This window comes from Symphalangus syndactylus, chromosome 12 (genome assembly GCF_028878055.3).
Source record: "Symphalangus syndactylus isolate Jambi chromosome 12, NHGRI_mSymSyn1-v2.1_pri, whole genome shotgun sequence".
Classification (NCBI taxonomy): domain Eukaryota; kingdom Metazoa; phylum Chordata; class Mammalia; order Primates; family Hylobatidae; genus Symphalangus; species Symphalangus syndactylus.
In genome coordinates, this window is record NC_072441.2 from 93,773,215 (window position 1) to 93,798,252 (window position 25,038).

Genomic DNA, 25,038 nt, shown 5'->3' on the forward strand with positions numbered 1-25,038 from the left:
CTGAGGCTGCTGACATCACAAAGGTGTCAACTGGCAACCTCATTGTCATGTGGCTCTCCCCTGGCTCCCCTTCACTCGCAAACGCAGGGAAAGGGTGAGACCTTTCAAAGCTGCCAAGTGGGCAAGCTTCCAGCAGCAGTCTGGGAGCGAGCAGCAGAGCCACCAAGCTGGGCGGCAGGGCATTCAGCCTCGCGTTTCAATTTCTGTTCAGTTCTCCTGTAATGGAAAATTGCTTTGCACAAAGCTAAAGTGTTACAGTTCTTTCCAGCGCCCCTCCCCCGCCCCACCCCCCACCGGCAGCCTTCGGATCAGAGGGACAGAGCCCGCAGGAAGGTGAAAGGAGGGTGGTTGTGGCTTCTTACTATGTCCCTTTCTTCAGGCCCTGGCCCTGGGTGGTTACTTTTTTCCTTTGGAATGGGGCTGGTATCAGGGTCAAAGTGTCCAAATAATTGTCTGTGTCAAGCCCAAGAAGTGATCTGCACAGGGAAGCAGTTAACCGAATACCCCCTTGACATACCCCTGAACACCCGGAGGCTGTTCCTGAACGAGAACAGAATCACTAGTTTGCCAGCAATGCATCTAGGACTCCTCAGTGACCTTGTTTATTTGGACTGTCAGAACAACCGGATTCGAGAGGTGATGGATTATACCTTCATCGGGGTCTTCAAACTCATCTACCTTGACCTCAGCTCCAACAACCTAACGTCAATCTCCCCATTCACTTTCTCGGTGCTCAGCAACCTGGTGCAGCTGAACATTGCCAACAACCCTCACCTGTTATCGCTTCACAAGTTCACCTTTGCCAACACCACCTCTTTGAGGTACCTGGACCTCAGAAATACCGGCTTGCAGACCCTGGATAGTGCTGCCTTATACCACCTCACTATTCTGGAGACCCTGTTTCTGAGTGGAAACCCCTGGAAGTGCAACTGCTCTTTCCTGGACTTCGCCATCTTCTTAATAGTGTTCCATATGGACCCCTCAGGTGAGGGCTTGATTGGGTGTGGGGAAGAGAATGTGACTGAAGTGGCTCCAGAAAAGGTGAACTCAAAAGATGGTCAGAATGGGAGAAAAAGTTGGGTGAAGCTGATTGAATGTATTCTTATTACTCTGCAGGGCCCACCCTTGGGTTGACTGGAGTAGCAATAAGAAAAAGTTCTGAAATAGGAATTCAAAGAGCTGAGTTCTGGTCCCAAACTCAGCACTTACCAGTTGGCTACCCTTGAAAATGTCACCATTTCTCTGAGCCTGTTTTCTAATCCATAAAGTGGGGACAATAATATTACCTAAGGCACAGAGTTGCATCAAATATATGATATGTGTAGAAATGATAAAGTGCTCTAATTGCAAAGTGACAAGGTAATATAGGGACACTGTATTCTGTTGGTAAACTGTTTTAATCTGTTTAATTCAGCAACTGAATTTTTCCAGGATCAAAAAGTAAACTCAGTCATTCATATAGGAGTATGATATACAGAAGGGAAAGTTTAATATACAGATGGAAGGAGGGGCATGTGAGCTACCCAGACAGTGAGAGAGGGAGGGAAGAAGGAAGAAAGGGCTTTTGATAGCTGCTTTGTTTTGAAGATGCTGGCCTCCTACGGAAGGAGAGAATGGTATGAATCAACGGAGAAAGGATCCCAGTGCTCACTGTGTCAAGCAGAGAGATTCTAGTCTTACAGGTAGATGCTCAACTCTTACCTGGGAGCTTTCCAAGCTCCTTGCCACCACTCTACCCGCTGTCCTCACCCGGCCTGCCACTGCCCCTGTGCTTCATTCCCTCTTTATCTTAGGGACTTTACTGTCTCATCCTTACCCTCCAATTCTTCTCTCCACCAATAATAGCATTTTTACCCAGGAAAGTCAGAGCTTCAGAAAACCGAGAAATAACTCCTCATAGAAAGTCTGGAGCCACTGATGTAATCCAGCAAAATTGGACTCTGGGTAGAAAATCAAATCCTGTCAAAACCATGTAGTGTCTCCCTTCCCTGGGTGTTTGCCTTTGAAAACGTTTTCATAGACGCAGCTTCATAAAACTCCTGCCGAAGCTTCCACCATGAAGTCCTGCCCAGGTGGCAATATGCTAGAAATAATCCTGGCCAGAATGACAGACTTCAAGAACTGGGGGAGAGAGAACCAAGTGGTGACAGCAAGTAAAAAACGTGCCCTCTTGGCCTCCCAATGGGTGTGTCTCAAAAAGTCCTCCTGGCAGAGTCTGGACTGGGATGAGGCAAGCAGGGCTTTTAGGAGGCAAAATTTAAGGAGGCACTGAGAGCGAGTGCACTGAGAATAAGACATTGTGAGTCAGTGCCTCCTTAAATGTTGTGCCTTAGACACCTGACCCTACTGCCAGATACCTCAACTTGAGTTGTTAGAATAAATCAAAAGAAACTAACTTTGTCAGACCATCTTCCAACAGGACTAGAATGCAGCAGCAGTTATCTCAGGTAGGTTGCCTTGCATCTCTATAACACCATCTCTAAGAGCCAGAGATAATGTTTTCTACTTTTCTCCAAAACTGTGATAGTGTCTAGAAACCACTGTCAAAGAGGCTCAACATTAATCATCCTCATGCATGACCTGTGATCCATAAAGGGGATTCTCCCCTGTCTATGTCCCTGTAAATTAGCCTGTGGAAGGGTGTCATCTTCTCTTGCCCCTGCCCACCATACATGCACTTTTCCTTTAGTACAGCCCATCAGGTTGCAAGTGGGACCTCTCACCCCAGATGACAAGAGTAACATAGCTTGGCTTCCACCCCAGCACCTAAGCCTACCATTTCACCTCCCACTCCATCTCCCTTCATCAGATTTCTGCTTGCACAGTTGTATCTTCTCAGAATTTTCAGGCTGACCACTTTGGACTCCTTGACTCTTCAGTTCAATCCACAGTTGAATGGGATTATAAAGTAGATCTTTTTCACTGCGTATTTTCCAAGACATCAGAAAGGAGTGTCTATCTTGTCAAGCTTGTAAGCTCCTCATGAATGAAGAGTCTGTTTTGTGAGGTAGACGAAGCTTTCATCCCCCAGCCGTGGGACCCCACACATGCACCCACAACTGCTAATTTGCTCATTTCCCTCCATGTTTCCACACATGGTACCTCATTTCCTTTAGCATGAGTGTCACACCAACACTTAAACTTGTGCCCTCAGCTTGTGGAAGAGACTAGGATTGGTATTTTTAACCCTATCCTTGGATGAGAAAATAGACTGACCTGCCCAAAATCACACAGCTGATAAATGACAAGAAAGTGATTTGAACCCCTTGATTTCAAATGCAGGTCTTTTTCCACAAGACTATACTACCTTGTAAATCCTCAAATTACATAACTATCATCCTGTAAGTGAGTTTAGTCATAAATATAAGTTGTATTATAAACATATGGCTACAGCATCTAAACTTCAGCTTTATTTTCTATGTGGCTGCCACTTGGAACTGACTCAAGATCATTTTCATTGGATAATAAGCACTAACCATCATAAATTCATTGATATGCCTGTACTTCCCTTGCAAACCCAGGTTTCACCCCAGTCTACCCCAACTCCAAAAGGGCAAATCTAACCTTAGCATTTGCTCTCATTTGGGCCTTAATCAGTCTGGTCCTCCCTTCCCATACACACATATAATCACAAATATGCACACAAACACACATGCAGACACAAATACTTACACACACATATGCAAACACAAAGGTTTGTATATACCATATATACATACGTTCATACCATATATACATACATACTTACCCACACGTATATACCATTTATACATACATACCTACTTACATACCCACCCACATATTACATATACGTACATAAATGTACAGGTTCACACCCACATACATGAACAGATATATGCATATCCATAAAGTTGAACACACATAAAGTAAAATTCATTAGATTCTCCTCTTGCCCTCTAGCCAAACCTCAATGTAAGGAAAGGTAGTTAATTTATTTGACTCTCATATGATGATTCATGGTCTCTGCTAGGTGGAAATATCTTTGCTATTGGCAAACATTCTTGGTGAAGTCTCAAACTTAAGCCCACCTATTTATACCACATTTGTTATCAAAATGGTGATCTTTGACATATTCTAGCATGGAGCCCATGTATCTCTCCACATATATCCACATTTCAGGAGATAGGAAGATTTCTATGAAATAAGTTGAGTTATCTGGTGTTTATATAACAGAATCCACTTCACAAACAGGCTCATTTTAGACCCAAGGAAATACTGAATCTTAGCCCTGGGAAATTTTCACTGTAGTAAAATATTAAGGGCAATATGAGAGTGCACATACATTCCTTGAAAAGCAATGCAGTGAAGTAAAGGACTTCCATGCTACAATTCAGTTCATCCATTTATCTATTGAAATACCTATTGAGTGCCTACTATGTGCCAAACAAGTGCTCATGAAGGTAACGAACCAAGAAACCTGAGGCTGCATATGGAGACTCATGTAACTCTGGGTCATCAGTGCCATAACTATGTCATAGTTTAGTTGGGCATAACAGAACAAAACAGGGCAGGACAAACGAGGCCAGCATGTGCCTACTGGGGTGACAGGCACTTGGGGCAGCCACTTGTCCTCCAGGTGATGAAGGACCATCACCCTCAGGCAGCAGAGCCCAGTGTTAAGAGCTCAGGTTCTGGAATAAAATTGATGGGTTATAATCCTAGCCCTGATGCTGACTATCCGCAGGATATAAGATAAGTTACTTAACCTCTCTGAACTTTAATTTCTTCATCTTGAATACAAGGATAATAATAGAACCAACATTCCTAGGGCTGTCATAAAATGAAATGAGAACATTTATGAAGTGTCATTAGCATTTAAGCTTGACACACTATAAGCAATCAAAAAACAAATGGCTGGTAGATGAGGAAAGGTACGGGATACTAAGAGAGTAGAATAGCAGAAAGCAGTCAAGTGTTCCCCTAGATAAGCAGTGGACTTCAGGAAGGCTCAGCATATGTGGTGTTAGAGGACAATGCACCCTGTCTAGAAACATGACTATAGAGATGCAGGCAGGAATATAGATAGGATGTGGGAAGGTGGGCAGCTGCTTCTAAGACTCTAATCCATACAAAAATGGGGCAAGGAGAATCCTGGAGGGACAGGACAAGTCTATGTCACATTCTGACTAAGTTGGGTGTTATTAGATAAGTTAAGAACATAGGTTTTCGACCCTAGAGAACAAAAGCAGAAGTTCAAATCAAGGCTTTGTTTCAGCCTGGGCCATGAAACTGGGCTGGACCAGCAGCAAAAGGCTGCCTGTTCCTGAGTCACCTGAATCTAGAACCAAAGCTCTACATAAAGACAAGCTCCACTTCCAGAGGCAGGTGTGGATGTGTAGGCAACATTCTAGGGATGTGTAGGCAACTTTCTCTAGCCTCAGGAGAAAGACGTCACCTACATAGTATAACTGAGCAATAAATACTTTTGCCCCAGTGTGTTCCTATCCACTTCCTACCACTAAGCTGAAATTAACCACTAGAGGTTCATCCTTTTGGGTCCCAATCATGTGTCATGATCTTGAAAAAGAACCTGCAAAAATACATGAACTCCTGGGAAGAATAACACAAGAGTCCGTAAGCCTTTATCTGCTCTCATATCAGAAGGAGGGGTTAATCTTGGGAATTTGATTAGCTAAGATTAATTCTGCAGCAGTAGAGAATCTTGAAGGAAACAGAGGTGCAAGAAGGAAGTGGAGAGGTCTTAAAAGAAAAGACATGAGGGCAATATCATATGCTTCTTCTGTGTCACATTTTTGCTAAGGACCTCCCCCATAGAGGGGTTGTAGAGGAAGCCCAGTATTTCATTCATTTTATTTTATCATAAGGCTACACTAAAGAAGAATATCAAAACTTTATCAAGTTGGCAAGAGATCTGGCACCATAATCAAAGGTCTGATTCGAAAGAAACTCTCCAATGGCATACTCACCAGGTGTACTGAAAAGTATTCAGTTCTCAAAGAGTTAATGTAGTCACTTTTTAAACCCAAAAGTTACAGCAGAAATGGAGGTGTGTTGTAATGTGTCCCTTGCTAGGGTGCTCTACTGAGCCCTGATCAATACGGACTGAAAACAGACCCACACATTCCATTTCCTTTCTGGCCCAGGATAGCAAGTGGGAGGGCTAGTTCCTGGCCAGCACTGTTATTTTCCAGTCATTAATGCTACTTGAAGGTGACAGTGGTCATTGAGTTCTTCCCAGGATATTTGATTTCCCTCAGGGGACAGGGTTGAATGGCTTTCAGGAGGCTCTCGAAAACTCATTCAAACTCTAAGCTCCAAAACATACAAAACCTAGCCTCATACATCCCATTCCCCTCTACCCGCAAAGTCTGCTCTAATGCTGTCCAATAGAAGTTTCTGCAATGGGGTAAATAGTCTATATATATGGTGTCGGATACAGCAGTCACTAGCCGCATGTGGCCATTGAGCTCTTGAAATTTGGCTGGAACAAATGAACTGAATTTTTATTTTATTTTATTTCAATACATTTAAATAGCCACCTAAGGCTACTGGCTACCATACTGGTCAGGGTAGCCTTTTAACATAGGATGTTTAAGCTGGAACTTTAGAATCCAGAGTCACAGGTAAATGGCTGTAGAGAAAAGCCCAGTACAGAGATATCCTGACATCCAAGTTCGATGTTTTTCCCTGATGCCATGATATTTCTTTGCTGTCAAGCACATCATGATCCATTTAACTCTGAAACATCTATTGTATATTCATTATGTCCCCAACATTGCATTATAATGCTGGGGTGGCTGTTTCACAGAAAAAAAAAGTCATAATTTTTGTCTTGAATAAGATAATCTAGGATACAAGAGACAGAAAATAGAATTGAAAGCCAGGAAGCCCTGTCCTGATCCCAGAAAAGCCACTATGTAATATGGGGAAAGTCACTTTCCTTCTTCAAGAGTCACTTTTCTTGTCCTTAAAATAAAGGATTTGGGTTAGATATCCTCAAAGGCCTCTTATAGCTGGTAGCCTATGGACCTAAATAGAAAGCACACAGGAGGTGAGAGGAGAACAGCGCTCAGCAGGCATGGTCCCAGGTGAGCAAGTGCATAGTGGCAAGTGCTGAGGTGGAGGTGTTCCCAGTGATGAGGGCTACATCACATAATTAGGAAGTTCAATTAAGAAGCAGATGCCTCTAACTCCCGCACTCTCCCACCTCCTATATTAAGCACTCTCAGCTTTACTAAAACAATGCCTCCATCCCAAGGAATTCATTGACCCAGACTTTCCTCCCAGGCCAGACCTGCTCAAACAGTGCTTCTCAAACTCTAATGAGCACAAGAATCCCAGGTCCCATGTCCTGAGGTTCTGACTGAGTCAACTCTTCATGCCATTTGTCCTTAGGCCACTTTTCAGAAACCCTAGAACAGTGTCCTGTGTTCTGGACCTTCAGTGGCTGTTCCAATTAGTAAATGAATCGATTTGCGCTGAGATGCTAATGGCTAGTGTTTTGAAATATCCCCTCAGGGAGCATTTGCAATTTGACAGGGAACAACCAGAAACAGTGAGAATTCAGAAAGTGACAGGCTACCAGGGGCTAGAGTGGGGCGGTTTGAGGACAGAGTCCCCTCTGTGTCAGCTCTGATAGCCTTAGCCAGTCCTAAATGAGCCTGATGGTGGGGCCCACACATCAGAGGAGCTTGAGCAAGGGTGCTGCAGAGGCAGTGGACAAAGCCACTCAGGGCCATCTGCAGGGAGCAGATGGGTTGAGTCATGTGCTGCTTCAGGTCCAAGTCATTTTGAGGGCGTTTTGAGCAGAGAACATCTTAGTTTCATTACGAGGTTATATCATCCTGTATTCAAGACTGCTGTAATGGGATAATGGCCCAATTTCAACCTACCAAGTACAAAGTCATCCACAACTGTGCCCAAACTTAGATTTCCGGAATGAATTCAGGTCCTGACATTATTCCACTATCAATGCTTACCCATGTCCTCCATCAGGAAAATTAAAATAAAGACCAAAGACCAAAAAAAAAAAAAAAAAAAAAAGAAAGAAAAAAGAAAGGCTGGACAACCAGCAGCTCCAAGGCTTCTGAGGCTGTTGAAAGCCAGAAGAGCAGCCTCCCGAGGGCAAGGAGTGGGCTGAGAGGGGTGAAACTAAGTCAGTGATCCCTAAGCCACCCAGAAAATCCAAGAAGGGATAGGAGCAGCAAGCATGGGACGTTTAGGAACCCCTGGGTGATGCTGACACACTCCCTGACTCAGGCCAATTGGGATACCTGAGAGTAGGTGATCGAAGGTTACTCCAAGCTCAGAAATGCCAGATTTCTACACCTGGCCCCTCAGGTCACCCAGCATCACTCAGGACTCTGAAAAACAGCAGTGCAAGTCTGGCCAAAGCAGCCAACCTCAGTTTCCTCACCTTTAAAGGTGAAGAGCTCCTCATTCTGGAAGTAATGTACAAAGGATGGATGTGGCTAGAGAAAAGGATGGGGGCCAGCTAGGAAGGGCCTTGAATGGTTTTCTGGGGAACATGCAATATATCCTAAGAAGTCTTGGGAGGCAAGTGAGCTGGAGGTAGGTCTAGGAAGGAAGTTCCTGTAGGCGTTCAAGCCAGACAGTATGGCAGCCTATAGCAACAGTGAGGAGGAGAAGTGTAGACATTTGAGAAGGAATCATTTAGAAGGCAGAAGCAACAGTATTTGGGACTGAACTAGATCCTCTCATAGTTTCTTGTGCACCCTTTGTAACTTCTGGCACAATTCTAATTAATAAATGTATATTCATTTAACATTTGTCTTCCCTGATAGACTGGAAGCTCTATGAAAGCAGATCTGAATCTTTGGAAATAAGCACAGGTCTGACACAGAGAAAATGCTCAACTAGTGTTTCCTGAGTGAATGAATGAGATATAGAAAATATAGAAAAGGGAAAAATCAATGGTAGCTCCCAAGACTTTGGCTTGGACAGTGTGGGGGCTTTGCTGACATAAACACACATGGAGGAGGGCAGTGAGGAAGTCAGGGGAGAAGCTGAGTCCCATCTTGACCTTACTGAGTGGGAAGTCCCTGTAAAACACTAGGCATTTGGATGTTCTGACCTGAAATTCTGAAGAGAACAGGGCATAAAATATACATATATTTGGGGATCATCAACTCACTAGTGATCATTGAAACCTAACAAAAGATGAGATCAATCAGGAAAAAGAGTTTCAAATGAGGATAATAAGGGCCAAGTACAGAAGCTTTGGGGAATGCAACATACCAAAGGGTCAAGTAAGAAAGAGCAACCCATGTAGGACAGCAGGAGCCCCCAGACAAAGGAAATTAGAACAAGATAAATTCATGGAAGCCAAAGAGTTCCAAAAAGTGGGAGCAGGTCAGATAAGGACAGAAAACTGTCCATCAGATTTAGCACCAGAGATCCCTGATGTCTTGGGCAGTTCCGCTGGCATGATGAGAGTGAACACCAGTCCATAATGGGCTATGAACTGAACATCAAAGATGAGAAGGAGTAAACCATGTAAACTACTCTTCTGGAAAGCATGGCTGTGGACTGAAGGGAATAGGGTGCTAGTTGGAGAGAAAACAAATGAAAAAGGAGGATTTTTAGGAGAAAAGAGATCCAACCATGTGTTTATCTGCTGATGGAAAGAGTCGATGCAGAGAAAAAGGACAAAGATATAGGAGAGAGGGGAAGTCATTGGTGGGGTAAAGTCCCCGAGAGGACAGGAGTGGATGGATGGTCTCCAAGGGGTAATCCTTGAAAGAAGAGTGGCACCCCCTCTGCCCTCTGGGACTGCAGAGAAGGAGGCGAGGGTAAACATAGATGGGGGTGACTGTAATAATGGGGGACAAATACAATTGAGGGGCCCAGTTGGTGCCTGTATTTCTCTTTCAGTGAGGTAGAAGACAAAGAATGACACATCTATAAAGTACACAGTTTCATGTAATGTTTTCTATGATGCTTCCATAACACCAATCCAATTAGGTGACTATAAAATATCCATTGTCCTTCAGATGCTCACATCCTAGTTGAGCAGGCAACACCAAGGTGGGCTCTGGATGCAGGCCACCTGGCTTTTCATCCTGCCTCTGTCACTTGCCAACTACTTGACTGTGGGCAACAATCTCCATCCAACCCAAGTTCTCATGTGCAAAATGAAGATAAAATAGTGCCTATTTCCTCAAGTTGTGATAATTAAATGAAAAAACCCACATGAAGATTTTAGAACTGCACACAGTACATGTTGAATTAATGCTAGCTGTCATTGTTGTTACAAATTCTTTGCCTGGCAGTGATTCTGAGTGTCACATGAGATGCAGAGGAGGGGTAGAGCAGTGTGGGTTTGCAGAAACAAACAGGGTGAGCAGAGGCAAGGAGTTCAACGTGGGGGAGCCAGAGCTCTTGAGGGGGATGTTAAAGCTTCCAAGATGATGTCATAAAAAAACACCTAATCGGCTGCATGGCCCATATGCCATGATAGTTTTGTTGTTGTTGTTGTTGTTTGGAGGCAGAGTCTCGCTGCTCTGTTGCCCAGGCTGGAATGCAGTGGTGCAATCCCAGCTCACTGCAGCCTCGACTTACCAGGCTGGGGTGATCCTCAGCATCCCCAGGAGCTGGGACTATAAGCATGTGCCACCATGCTTAGCCAACTTTTTTATTTTTAGAAGAGATGGATTTTGCCATATTGGCCAGGCTGGTCTGGAACTCCTGACCTCAAGTGATCTGCCCACCTTGGCCTTCCAAAGTGCTGGGAGGTGTGAGCCACTGCACCTGGCCAATGATAGCTTTTTTGATCACACAGGTGAATTTGGCTTTCTCCTCAACCCAAATAAGAGAATAACTAAAAATTCAATGCATCCAATTAAAACATAGTTAAGATGGAATTAAAGTCATGTTAGACAAACCCTTGTAATTTTCAGTGCATTTTCTTCTAACAGCCGAGAGGCTTTGGTCACAGCATTTGGCTGAGGTGAGGCACAGGCATTGTTATCCCTATTTGACATTTACAAAGAGGTAAGGAGCCCAGACTGGGATCTGAGTACACGCATTCACTCACAGTTACTGAGCACCAATCAGATGCCAGCGTCTTGGCCAGACACGGGGCATACTGGTGTGAATAGAAACAGACATACTCTCATGAAACTTACATTCTAGTGGGAGAAGAAGACAACAAATAAATTGATATATGACATAATGTCAAATAACAAGTGCCATGGAGGAAAATAAGAGAGGGGAAGAGAAGAATGTGCCTGAGATTGAGAACAAGGCAGATACTTCAGGCTCAGTGGGCCCATGGAAGTAGTTTTGAGCAGAGAACTGAAATAAAGTGAGAGAGTAGCCATGAAAATATTACATGGGGTAGAAGAAGGTCTTTCTAGACCAAGGGGAGAATGAACACAAAGGCCCTGGGCTGGAATGAGTTTGACATATTAGAAAGGGAATATGGCTGGAGCAGAGCGAAGGAAACGGAGAAAGGGAAGAAATTAGATAGAAAATTACTGAGGCCAGGTCACATAGGGTAGATAGGCCATGCAGAGGCTTTTGATTTTATTCAAAGTGTGATGGGAAGTCATGGAAGGATTTTGAACAGAGAAGTGACATGATCTGTAATTACAGATTGCTCCCACTGCTGTCTCCAGATAGAGATTGTAGGAAAAAGCAAGGACACACATTCAGAGGCCAACACAGTTCAGGCAAAAGAGGACACTGGCTGGGACCAGGGCAATGGTCCAGGTAATTAGAAGAGGTAAGAATCAGGACACATTTTGAAGGTAGGACTAGCAGGGTTTGCTTATGATCCGAACATGGAATGTGAAAGAGGAAGCAAACAGTTTCTGCCTGGTGTTTCTGCCTGGTGAACTGGTGAATGATGGTGCCCTTCCGCTCCTGGGGTTTCATAATGGTTTGTTATCCATGAGGACAACTGTCTGCTCTCTGGATTTTTCTGAGCAGATGGGTAGTTATTAAGCAGGCTCAGCTCTAGGCCAAACTGAGAAGAAACTAAAAGAAAAAAATTTAATTTTTAACTTCCAAGAAGAACCTGGTCCCAGCCCCCAGCCCCATCATGCAGCTTGTTCCCCTCATGCCACCAAAAGGTAGTAGCAGGGGGCTACCCCTGAGTAGGGATTAAGTCATTTGCTTCTTTTTCAGAAAACTTTACACTTTAAGTGTTATTTTATTGGTGAAATGAAAGGTTTCATCTCCCACTGACAGAGTTCTGGGTACTGACAAGCCCATGAGAAGAAATTATGAGAAAAAGAAAGCTTTCTGCTTCTGAATCATGCCCATATGCAACCAGTTATACATGAGACCAGTTCTGTAAGCTAAAACACCTGTAAAGCACAGGAATAATCAGGTTGAACTTGCTGAACGTCAAGGTCTTGTCTACATGTTCCATGAGTCTATGAATCACTTTTAACCTTTAAAAATCTATAGACTCTATACACAAGGCAGGGGGGATTGTGAATCCCAGATAAGAATTGTACTTTGCACAAGCCCAAATAACACAAATCCTTAAGGTTTTAAGGTGCCTAGGATGGATTAGACCAGGAGTCAGCACACGCTTTCCAGAAAGGGCCAACAGTAAATATTCTAGGCTTTGTGGATCTTCATTGCACCTACTCAACATTGCCATTAAGGTGAAGGCAGCATTAGAAAATATGTAAAAGGATGGGAAAGCTGTGTTTCAATAAAACTTTCTTTACAAAACAGCAGGCTGGATTTGGCCCACAGGTTGCTGACCCCTGGCTTATGCCATCATTGCATGACAGCTGAGCAATGAGTAAGTGGGGCTCCAGAAAGGCAAAGGTAGAAGCCAGCGCCAGGGCTTGAAATTCTCATAGGTTTGTGCATGAGGATCTGAGAAGGGGCCCTTGTTGGTCAGTTGGCTTTGGTGTTCTTGAGCAGTCATATTGCCCAACCTAGGTTTCCTTCTAGGGAATCATCTCCTCTGGGCACCTGTAGTACAACAGAATATATAATAGTGATCCTTTCAAATTCCATTTGGGGAACCTGTCCTGAACAACAGGCCAAAGACATCAGAGTTTTAAAAGTGCTATAGGAGATCAGATCAATAATCCACTCTTGCATTCAACATACATTTATTGAGCACCTACTGTGTGCCAGGCACTGAGGATACAAGCGTACAGAAAAAGAATCTCTGCTCTCAAACAGTTCTCAAAACGTAATTTGGAAATAATAATAATTACCTTTCGATATCATGTCTGCAGCAGTTTGTCCTCATACTCTTACCCCTGTTTCCTTCTCCTCAGTCTCACAGGACAGAGGAGGTGCCCTTCCCAGTTTAAGGCTTATACCTTCATTTGGTCCTAGAGAGCATCCATTCCTGCCTCCTTGGAGCTTCACTTAGCTCACTGAACCCTCCCCAGACTCTCAAATGGATTGGTACTCACCCAGTGTAGAGTGTCCGAGGCAGTCCAAGGTCAGCTGACCCACCTATGGTATTCTACCACTGAAGTTCCCTTTCCTCCACCTGAGCATTATGTCAGGGACAGCGAGCCCAAGGGGTTTGAATAACAATCAATTCATTCAACAAATACACCCTGCACTGTAGCATCCTGATAGATGTGAGTGAACAAAACAGACAAAAAATCCTTATCCTCATAGCATCTGTAATCTAATGAGTGGAGTCAGACAAATGAATAGGTGGCAAATCAATTTCCTTGATAAAAAATAACTTAGCTTGCAAAAAAATAGAAGGCAAAGCACTGTACATCTAGTAATATATTTGGGTGGACTGGGGCCTAAAAGAAAAAATGGGGGAATTGGGCTTTTCTCTAGATCCGGGTTAGAAGTCGACGAAGTGCTTGACAAGGTGCATAAAGCTGATAGAAACATAATTTACTCACTGAGAGGTAATTGCAGTGCCTTCAGATTCCACCCTCTTGCTTTCCATTGCCACTGCCTAGATGCTCGCCCCTCCAGTCAGCCCAGAAGGTTCCTGAGCAAGCTGCCACAGGAGCTCAGAGCAACCTGCCCATGGCCTGGCTCCTTTGGGGGCACCAAGGCCCTGGGAACCTGCAGCAGAGCCCTGGGCAGAACTGGGGTCCCTCCTGAAGACCAAGAAAAGAAGCAGTTCCCCTTATAACCGGAGGTTTCACTACTATTTTCTGAAAGAGAGGCCTCCTGGGCTCCTACACTAATAAGTGTGGTTCCAGCACCCAGACACTGTAGTTCTTCTGTGCATCTGATTCTGACAAAGAGGTTTTCAGCCTTTGAGCAACATGCTGTGTACAGAAATAAACCAAGTCATGGTTTATGTTTCCTTAGGAACTATTTGCAATAAGAAATTCAATATTAATGACATCTGTAGTTAATGCCTTGGCCCGCTGGAGTGAGGCTGAGGAAAGGGATGGCATAAAGCTGGGTCACCTGTCTATAAAATGAATGGAACCTCCTGGAGTTGTGCAGTGCACAGCATGTATAACAGTACTTGCTGACCCCCTGTGTGAGAGGCAAGGAAATCAAGAAAGCCAGAGAAGGAAGAATTGTTGTATAGTTTATTCATTCCATAGCATGGGAATAATTAAAACTACCTTGTGGGGAGATCAAGAGTACAGCTTAGAGCTTAATTTTGTAAAGCATCTCATATAGTGCCTAGCACATGTCAGGCACTCCAGGATCAGTAGATGGGTATAAAACCTCTAAAGTCATCATACTAGAATAGGAAAAGAAGGTATGGTTAACAAGCTAAAGAAAAGGAAGTTAAATGATTTTTTTTTTAAAAAAAAGGAGGCAACAGGTTAGAAAAAGGACATGAAATAAGTGAGACAAATAAAAAAATAGATACTAGGTATAAATCCAAATATATCAGTAATTACATTAAATGTCAATGGGCTTATTAAAATATAAAGTTTGCTAGCTTGGATGAAAAACAAAACCCAGCTACATACTGCTTACAAAAATATATCTTAAATATAGGAACATAGAAAGATTAAAAGTAAAAGGACGGAAGAAGATACACAGTGCAAACAGTAACCAAAAGAATTTCAATGCAGCCACACTAATGTTAAACAAAGTAAACTTTAAGGCAAGAAGCATTACTAGAGATAATGAGAGATATTGCTCAATGATAGAAGGGTAATTCTACCAGGAAGACTTAACAATTATAACTTTGTATGCACCTAATAACACAGCTTTAAAATTTGTAAAGCAAGGGCCAGGTGTGGTGGCTCATGCCTGTAATCCCAGCACTTTGGGAGGCCGAGACAGGTGGATCACCTGAGGTCAGGAGTTCGAGACCAGCCTGGCCAACATGGTGAAACCCCATCTCTACTAAAAATATAAAAATTATCTGGGCCTGGTAGTGCGTGCCTGTAATCTCAGGTACTCAGGAGGCTGAGGCAGGAGAACCACTTGAACCTGGGAGGCAGAGGTTGCAGTGAGCCGAGATCATGCCACTACACTCCAGCCTGGGCAACAAGAGTGAAACTCCATCTCAGAAAAAAAAAAAAATTGTGAAGCAAAACTTGAAAGAACTATATGGAGCAGACCAATGCACAGTAAAAACTGGTAATTTTACATAATTAGAGGGCCTAGTAGACAATAGTCTAATAATAACTAAGAGACAATAGATGTTTATAAATAAAAAGTCAATAAGGGTATAGAAGATCAGTACACCACCACAACCTAACTGACACCCATAGAACAATGTACTCAACAAAGAATACAGTAAATCCTAACTTAATATCCATAGGTCCTTAGAAACTGCCACTTTAAGCAAAATGACATACAACAGAGCCAACTCTACCATAGGCTAATTGATATAAGCAAGAGTTAAGTTTCTAAAGCTTATTTCTAGTCACAAAAACATCATCAAACTTCTAAATAAAGATCAAAAAACCCTTCTAATATTTAGCATTGAAATATGAAACATACATACATTTAAGAAAGATTTATACAAACAAGTAAGATAATATTTGCCTAATTATTTCAGTTCAGGGTTGTGAGTGGCTGGAGCCTATCTTGGCAGCTCAGGGTGTAAGGTGGGAAGCAGCCCTGGCCAGGACACCATTCCATTGGGGGCCACGCATACACATACTCACACTTACTTAGACTGGCACAATCTAGACACACCAGTCCACCTAATAACCTAATATGCACATCTTTGAGATGTGGGAAGAAACCAGGGCACCTGGAGAAAAACTGTCCAGACATGGGGAGCCCGCACAAACTCCATACAGACAGTGGCCCTGGCTGGGAATATTTTTTTTCTCATTAACATTGTAACAAAATGACGTAGAATGAAACAATGTTATTAGAGGATCTACTGTATAATATATTTGTAGCACATGGAAAATGTACCAAAATTGACCTTAAATTCAGCCATATAGCAAATTCTCAAGAAATTCCAAAGGATCAGAGTGTTTCTACAGAATTAAACCAGAACAGTAGGATTAACCTCGAATCTCGTAATTTAAAAAAGTATCAGAACATTCCTCAGTTTTACAAATTACACAATTCGGTCAATGAATGATAGCTCTTATTAACAAGAACAATAATGATCAGACATGGTTTATACCTTTAAGAGCTAAAAGTCTACCTGGTAGGGGAGAAAGGATGCACATTGTAAATAACCATCATGCAAGACAGAATGTGATAGGTACTTAAGAAAGACACAAGGAAATGCTAGGGATGAGTTCACCAGTGGGAAAATCACATGTCCTCTGAGCTCTGAGGACGGGGTGGTTGAGGAAGGTCTCCCTGGAATAGACGCATTTAGGCTAGATCTTAAAAGATGGGAAGAACATGATCCTGCAAAACTAGGAGTATGAGGCATTTGATAAAAAAGGAGCAGTGTAACAAAGCAACTATAGATGAGGGCAAGGGTGAGGTGTAATCAAGGCATAATATGTAGTTTAATTTAATTGGAGCAAAGGTTACCAGCAGTGCTGAGAAGTAAGGAGGGAAGGGGAGAAGGGATGGATGCTGAGGGGCTCTGAATGCCAGGCCAAATGGTCTGGGTGTTATTCTGAGGTTCACAGGAGGTCAGAGGACGGTTTTGAGCCAGAGTGTGACCCAGAAGAGCTGTACTTGGGGAAGGCAATTTGGCAGAAATGTGTGAAATGGCCCTGAGCTGGGGGAAAGGGAAACAATGGAGACAGGGAGCCTGGGAGGGGAGAGCCCAAATCTTGGCAGTGACTGCGACTGGGAAGAGGGGGAGATAAATCAGTGGGAGAGAAACCCAGGCCTCCCTCCCAACAAAGCCACCCACATCCCTCACTTAGCAGCCTAACAATGCATTAAAATCACTGCCTAATTGCTCCTTTCAAAGTTAATGCTCCAAAATGGGGAAACGTGTGTGATGTTTAGTCTCATCTCTGCCGCCCAAGCTGCAATTTGAAAGCCCAATCTTTTTAAAAATAGAATGAGATAAACCCCCCCTAGACACATCCCAGACCCTCCGAATCCCATGTTTTCCTTTCTCAAATACATCTTTCTTTGAAGATTCTTGTGTCTCCCACAGTTTGGGCAGGTGACCTGAGCTCTCTCTCGATAGAATTCCTGGAGAGCTCCCAGGCACCTTCCCTGCTCATGGGAGCCCCATGCCCAGGCCTCCTGGGCAAAGCCACAGAGGTCCTCAAGCCAGGCTGACTAGAAAGAGGTACAGAGGCATAATTGTGTTTCTGCAACTTCAGCCCTCAACTCCTTTCCCTCTACTTGAGAGCTCTCTGGTGGGGCAGGTTTGCCCTGAGGGCCACCATCCCACACTGTCTAGAGAGAGGCTTCTTCCTCTCCCTTCCTCTGTAATCATTACAAACAGTGGATATGACACAGTTCCTGCACTGGCTTCCCCTCTTGTGTCTACAAGCTTGAGTCCTAAACAGCACTACACACTTCAGGCCATCTTCCTGAACAAAACAAAATGACTTTGCTGTAGGTGCATTGATACAGAAGCAAGAGGCAGGTATTGGTGTCCGAGTGGAGAGGACAGCCCTTTCCAGCCACCCATAAGCCCAAATGCCTTCTCCCCAGCCAACTTACCTCTGTACTTTTTCTTTGAATGCTGCTTCCAGCCCCCATTAGGATTTACCTAACTGAACCTGATTTTCCTAACATCCTGGGTCACCAAGGATAGTGATGTTTTCACCATTCAGGCAGTTCCTGTCCTGAAGTTTAGAGGAAACTCCTCTCCACAATAGCTCCTGTTTGCAAATCCCACTTACGCAAAACAAGCTCACACTGGCTTTCTGTCTTCGGTCTTCTGTCTAGATTTTGCAGTTATCTAAAACCTTCAAGTTATGGGATCTCCTGAATCTCAGTTTCCTTATTTGTAAGACAAGGAAAATAATATTATGTGCATCAAGGTTATTATTAGAATTAAATGAGATATTTATAAATCACTTAGTGCATAGTAAGCACTTAGCAAATACTGGCTGCTATTATAATTTTGATTGTGGTTGTCTCAAGCCCTGGCTTCAGCCCTGAGCTGGAGCTCAGTGATCTAGTGTGTGCTGGATACATTCACCTGAGCATCCCACACAAGCACTCAGCCTCAGCATGGCAGAGTATATGGAGTTAGAAAAATGCAGGGGCAGTGATAGGGCTCTGAGGATTCCGTGCTTGAGGCACAATCACCTGTGCCTTCTTACCTATGTCAGTAAGTTCTCTCAGCTACCCTGAGAAGTCTCATTCTTTGCACTGGTAAGATGAGGAAATGGAATTCAGAGAGAGAATCCGGTATCCTGCTGAAGTTTACAAAATTAGTAAGTAACAGAATCTGGATTAGAAGCCTGGCCTGTCTAGCTCTAGAGCCCACTCTTCTTTCTGTTACATAGTGAAGGCCATGGCGCTACATATGGGGAGGTGCTCAGAGAAGTAGCCAGGAAGCTGAGTCAGCTGCTAAGAATGACTGAAGACTCATGTCGATGACATAATCAGCCAGCGATGGCCAACATCACCGCTGAGAAGCAGAACTGCTTTCCCTATTGGCAACCTGTTTACCCTGGGCTCCCCTGACTTGTTCGGGGGGGAAAGTGGTGAGCAGGTAGAACACACAGTAAACATTTCAAGAGAATCTCCTCCCTCCCTAGAGTTGAGTGGCTTGCAATGCTCTTGGGGGATGCTAGTGGTGCCAAGTTGGACTCAGCTACTGCTAGAGAGAAAGGGACAAGGTTAAGGGAAAGTTGGGATGGAGGCAAGGGAGAGGCAAGAGGGAGGTGACTGGTAAAGAACACAGAGATGTCAACACTCCATGGCAATCTTGCCTAACCTTCCAACCTCCCCACCCCTGTTGTGGCCTCTCCTTCCTTGAGCATCCTTAAGAAGCATTTTCATGGCCTGAATGCAGCAAAGCCTGGGGACAAGGAACAGTCCAGGCCAAGTACTTCTCAAACTCCAATGTGCAACAGATACCCTGAAGGTCTTGTTGAGATGCAGATTCGGATTCAGGAGGTCACAGGTGGGTCCTGAGATTCTGCATTTCTAACAAGGTCCAGATGATGTCGATGCTGCTGGCCCACAGACCACACTTGGCGTAGTGAGGGTGCAGATGGCCCCTCCTGATCCCCTTTGGCCTTAGGACCCTGGGAGTCACGCTGTTTCAGCACCCTGCCTGCTGTGTTTTTTCTTCTTAGATGATCTAAATGCCACATGTGTGGAGCCCACAGAGCTGACAGGGTGGCCCATCACCCGGGTGGGGAACCCACTCCGATACATGTGCATCACGCACCTGGACCACAAAGACTACATCTTCCTGCTGCTCATCGGCTTCTGCATCTTCGCCGCGGGAACTGTGGCTGCCTGGCTCACAGGTGTGTGTGCTGTGCTCTACCAGAACACCCGCCACAAGTCGAACGAAGAGGATGAGGACGAGGCCGGGACTAGGGTGGAAGTCAGCAGGCGGATTTTTCAAACCCCGACGAGCTCAGTCCAGGAGTTCCCTCAGCTTATTTAGTTGCCAGAGACCACTATCTTATGTGCCTCCCCCAGGCTCCCTGCTTTCTCTCTTGCCCTCCCCATCCCACCACCTTGGAGCTGTCATAGAGATCGAAACCTTCTAATAAAATAAAAAAAATCTCTGCTGGCCATTTCACAGGTTGGTCCCTTCCCACTTCCCCAGCCCGAGGATGACTCCTTGAGCTCAGCAGGATGGGGTAGAACAAAATCTAGAAATGTTGTTGGATGCATCTAAATACCGAGAAAGTCTACCCCAAAAGTAAGCAATCTCATGTTTAATAAGTACCTATTATGTCCCCAAACTAAGTGCTGGAGGGATGGATACAAGGAATACAAGATTTAAGATCTTCCCTAAAGAGCAAATAATTTAAGTGGAAGTAAAGATTAATATTAATCAAATGGAGAAAAGTATAAGACAATGGTAAGAACTAACATTAATGGAATGTGTCCATGTGCCATCTTCACACTCCATCTCGTAGTTATCACAGCAATCCTATAATATTGATATTATTTTCCCGTGAAAATTTGAGGCCTGAACAAGTTAAACAACTGACTGAGGTCACCCAACTGGTAAGTAGCACAGCCTCCCAAAGTCCATGTTCTTTCCTTTACACAAAATGTAAGGGCTCGTCATGTAAGCCATGCCACACAGAGGTGGCCACCACCCAGTGGGTCCATCACAAGTGCCCAGCATTGTGCCCAGCTTTATGCACATTTCCCCCTGGGCTAATGTGCGTGACAACAAGGTCAGGTGGTCATTGTTACTGTCGTTTTCCTGAGGCATGGAGAGATGAAGTCACCAGCTCAAGATCACATAGTTGGTAAGAGCAGAGCAACTGCTGGACCCATGCCAAAGTCCATGCCCTCTCACTATGAGCTACTGTTTGTCACGAAGCACTAAACAGAATAGCCAAGTGTACACAAGCATGTCCTGCGCTCAGGGACATGTGGGAAAGGGAGTGAAGAGAGGGTTGGCTCAACCCAGGCCCCAAGACCCATTCCAGGTTTTCCTTTTTGCTCTACTCAGATCAAATTATACTCATGTTCAAGACTCAGATCAAACCCCCACCCATGAAACTAGCTGTCTCTAAACCCCTGACCAGACCTGTTTTTTACATCTGCACTTCCACTGTGAATTGCATGTAAACCTAATCACCACTTGCTCTCCAGTTTGTTTGGTGCAATGCTTAAGAGCATAGGTCCAGATTCAGGAGCTGGATCTCTATCCCCAGTTCTGCACTTAGCACTGTGTGAACTTGGGCTTCCTACTTATAATGACCTTGAGAGCAGAGACCACTTGCCTTCAGTGTTCTCTATTGACACAGCATATAGAGTGATAACTTCCACAAAATAAGTGCTTATTACTGCATTCTATTTAAATCCCAACCCACCAATCATTCCTACTTTGTTATCCTGAACTAAGAGTGACCATGGGTAAGTTATTCAACTTTTGTGTGTCTCAGTTTCTTCATCTGTAAGTGGCAGTCACTACAGTACTTATATAGGGATATTTTGAGAATACAGTGAATATCAATTATAATAAGAATTTATTTTAAAACACTTTTTATTATGGAATAACTTTTGGTAGCACAGAGTTCCCATATACCTCTCACCCAGTTCCCCCTAATGTTATCTCACATTACAGTGGTACATTTATCAAAGCTGAAAAATTTATATTGGAACACTACTATTAACTAAACTCCAGACTTTATTGGTATTTCTTTAGTTGTTTTCCGCAATGCCCTTTTCTCTGTTCCAGGACCCAATCTAGGATACCACATTTGCATTTATGATATTTTTAATATAATAACACTTCTAACATTTACTGGACACTTCTACATACTAGGCATTGTTCTAAGTGCATATACATACACACAAACACATACACATACACACACAAACACACACATCTCAACTAATTGAATCATCACAACAATCCTATGAGGTAAGCATTATTCCCATCAGATCCTGAAACTGAGGTTTAAGAGGATAAGTAACTTGCTAAATATTACACATCTAGTACAACCAGAAGTGAAACCAGCTGTGTCTGACTATAGACTGTTTCCTCCAAATCACTAATCAATATTGTCTCTCAGGAATTTAAACTACCAAAAAGTCTTGGCAAAAGAAATATGAATTACAGCTTTTCATGATAGCTTCTCCCCTAAGATTTTGCCTGGATCTTCCAACAATAACTCATTCCACAAAAATGGACTGAGCACCTACTCTGACGAGGCCTGAGAAGATCACAGTGAACGGGGCAAAGTGGTGAAGCTCAGGGAGCTTCCAGTTCACTTTGGTGGAGAAACAAGAAGACAGTCCATTTCAAGACAGAGTGGTAAGTGAAGGGCCGGCACAGTATTCTAAGGGGACCCAAAGGAAGGGCGCCTCAACCAGGAGGCAGTAGGGTGTCCTGGAGGGCTTCTCAGAGGAAGAGGCATCTACGCTGAGGCTTGAAAGTTGAGTTGAGATTCACCAGGCAAAGTTGTAAAGTGGATGTGGGTGACAAAAAGACATTCTAAGCAATAAGAACTGCATCCACAAAGGCCTAGAAGTGAAGAAGAGCCTGGCATGCCATTATAACTGGAATATAGAGTATAAGGGAAGGAAGAAAAGAAAAATCATGTTAGAGAGAGAAGCAAGGCCAGATCCTGAAGGGCCTTTTATTTCCCTGTGTTGGTCAGGATTATGATAGGCTATGCTACAATAACAAATTAACCCCAAAGTTTCATTGGCTTATCACAACAAAGACTAATTTGTCACTCATGTAGAGTCCCATGTGGGTAGGGAGCCCTCCCACCCTGTAGCTCCAGCACCTAGAAACGGCCTCAGAGGTCCACTCCTGAAGAGAAAAGAGAGGCCATAGGCACACAGCTTGTAACTGCTGGGCCTGGAAATGACACGTGTCACTTCAGCTCACATTTCACATGGTCCCAAACTTACTGAAGAGAAACGGAGTCTGTGTGCCAGGAATGCTATGGAAAACAAGGAATTGTCTCTGCCCCACCGGGATAAGATATGGGACTTGCTCCTGAAGTACACTCAAGAGTTGTAAGCATGAGAACCACCGAGTCTAGTTAATTTGTGTTTGAGAAAACTCACTCTGGCTGTAAGGTGAAGAAGAGACCAGAGGGAGGCATGATGGGAAACGGGGAGACTAGCAGTATTGCAGTATTCTAGCGGGGGGTGAGAGTGATAGGCCAAAGGCAGTGGCTGTGGGAACAAACAGAACTGGATGAATTTGTGAGGTTATGTCAGAGGTAGAACTGGCAGAATTTCATGAGTAACTGGATATGGGATGTTGGGGAAGAATTAATGGAGGGAAGATTCAGAGAAAGAAGAAGGAGTTAAGGAGAGGCCCAAGTTTCTGATTTGGACAGCCAGGTGGCTGGCAGCATCAGTCACCAAGGTGGAGAGAACCACCACATGGCATACTGGATGCAAAAACGTGCTGGGCAATAAAATATGGGGAAGGGATATGGGGAGGATGGAGAGTTAAATCCTCATTGTCTCACTGGAGAGTTGGTAGCTGGTGCCTAACACTGAAAAATCAAATGGGAGCAATAAAAGCATAATTTTTAGACATATCAAAAGAATCAGCAAAAAGAGTTCCAGGTGCTTGCCTCTGGAGAGGAAAAAACACTGGGACAAAAAATGGAAGACTGCTGTTTAATAAAAAAAAAAAAAAAGTTATACAACTGCTACTCTTTAAACTATGTGCATATATATCTGATAAAAATGAATTTTTTTAAAGGAAAGACCAGCTGGTCTAGGATGTTGCTCCTTTCCTCCGAGAGGTGTCTTTTGTCTTTAACCACCTTAAATGGCGAGGTGTCCATCATGATTACAAAGAGTAGGGTACCAGTCAGTGGGACACTCATACCACCTGCCGCATTTCCCCATTTGCAATAGGCCCCTGCACTTAATTCTCAGAAAAATCAAGGAGGGCTTTTTAGGGGAGATTATGCTTGACCTACATCTTGAAAAATCATAGAATTTCACACAGGAAGGAGCATTTCAAATGGATAGTAAGGGTGAGAGCATGGAGGTATGGCAAACAGATGTGTTAGGGGAAGCGTTGCAGTTGTGTTTGGAGCCTGGAGGACAAATGAAGGTGACTAGAAAATGGAGACAGAAGACCAATCAGGGAGCTGAAGAAAGTGGCAAGTGTTTCTCCAAAGAAGGCTCATGGACCCACATCAAGATCCTGACGATCTCTCAGTCCTTCAGATGCTCAGGAAGGATGGGCAGTATCCCGCATTTTAGTAAGTTCACTAGGTGAATTTCATACACACCAAAATTTGAGAAACACAAGTCAAGCAAGAGGATAAAGTCCTGAAATAAGGTCATGACAGTGTGAATGGGAGGAGGAAATGGTTATCAGACCCAGGGTCTCTTGGGTCCAGAGCTAGCCTTGGCCAACAAGTCAGGTAAAGTGGCTCTTCTGCCTGCAAAGAAATGCAGATCGTGGGGAAGCAGCAATGCCCTACAGCTACTGCTTACCTTTGACTTTCATTCCTGCCTCAGTGCAAGTCCTCCCACTAAATATGATATAGGGATTTCGAGTCTCAGCTTTTCCACTCTGTATGTGATATGAAAAAAAAATCACTTCATTGCTTGAGTCTCAGTTTCCCCAGCTGTAAAATGAAGTGGTTAGACTAGATTACCTCAAAGGCCACCTCTAAATCTAAGCTTCTAAAAACAACTCTGGATAATATCCAGAACATACAAGGAGCTCCTACAAATCAAAAAGGAAAGCATGAAACTCCAATAGAAAAAATTGGCTAAGAATATGAACAGGCAATGGATAGGAGAAGAAAAGAAAAAATAGCAAGCATATAAAGAGGTGCTGATGCTCATCAGTAATCAGAGAATGCAAATGAAAACAATAGATGTCACTGTGTCCCTATTAGATTTGCAAAGCTTTGAAATCTGGATGTTGCATTTTGGCAAGGATATTGGGCTGCAGGAACCCTCATGCCTTGCTGAAGGGACTCTAAATGGGCGCAGCCAGCCTAGAGAGTCATCTGGCACTATTAAGTTAAATTCAGTGTATGTCTACCCTGGGACCCAGCAAGTCCACTTGTTCCTGGGTGTTTCTCCACAGAAATGATCATACAAGTCCACAAGGGAACACAT

The 25,038-nt window shown here is 43.8% G+C and overlaps 2 protein-coding genes across 4 annotated transcripts in view; one reads left to right on the forward strand and one right to left on the reverse strand.

The window, feature by feature from the left end:
• RXRG (retinoid X receptor gamma) overlaps positions 1–25,038 on the reverse strand; it is a 236,359-nt gene that overhangs the window by 145,279 nt on the left and 66,042 nt on the right. Inside the window, exon 1 of one of the 3 annotated variants that reach the window (XM_063625023.1) lies at positions 13,851–13,974. The exons of the other annotated variants lie outside the window; for them this stretch is intronic. The gene's annotated coding sequence lies outside the window, so the exon portion shown is untranslated. Of the gene's footprint in view, positions 1–13,850; positions 13,975–25,038 lie in introns of those variants that run through there. 3 annotated transcript variants of the gene reach the window in all.
• On the forward strand, positions 66–20,021 carry LRRC52 (leucine rich repeat containing 52). Its single transcript, XM_063625033.1, has 2 exons — positions 66–985; positions 19,578–20,021. The coding sequence occupies exons 1-2, from the start codon at positions 364–366 to the stop codon at positions 19,895–19,897; spliced, it is 942 nt and encodes a 313-aa protein (XP_063481103.1). The 5' UTR covers positions 66–363; the 3' UTR covers positions 19,898–20,021.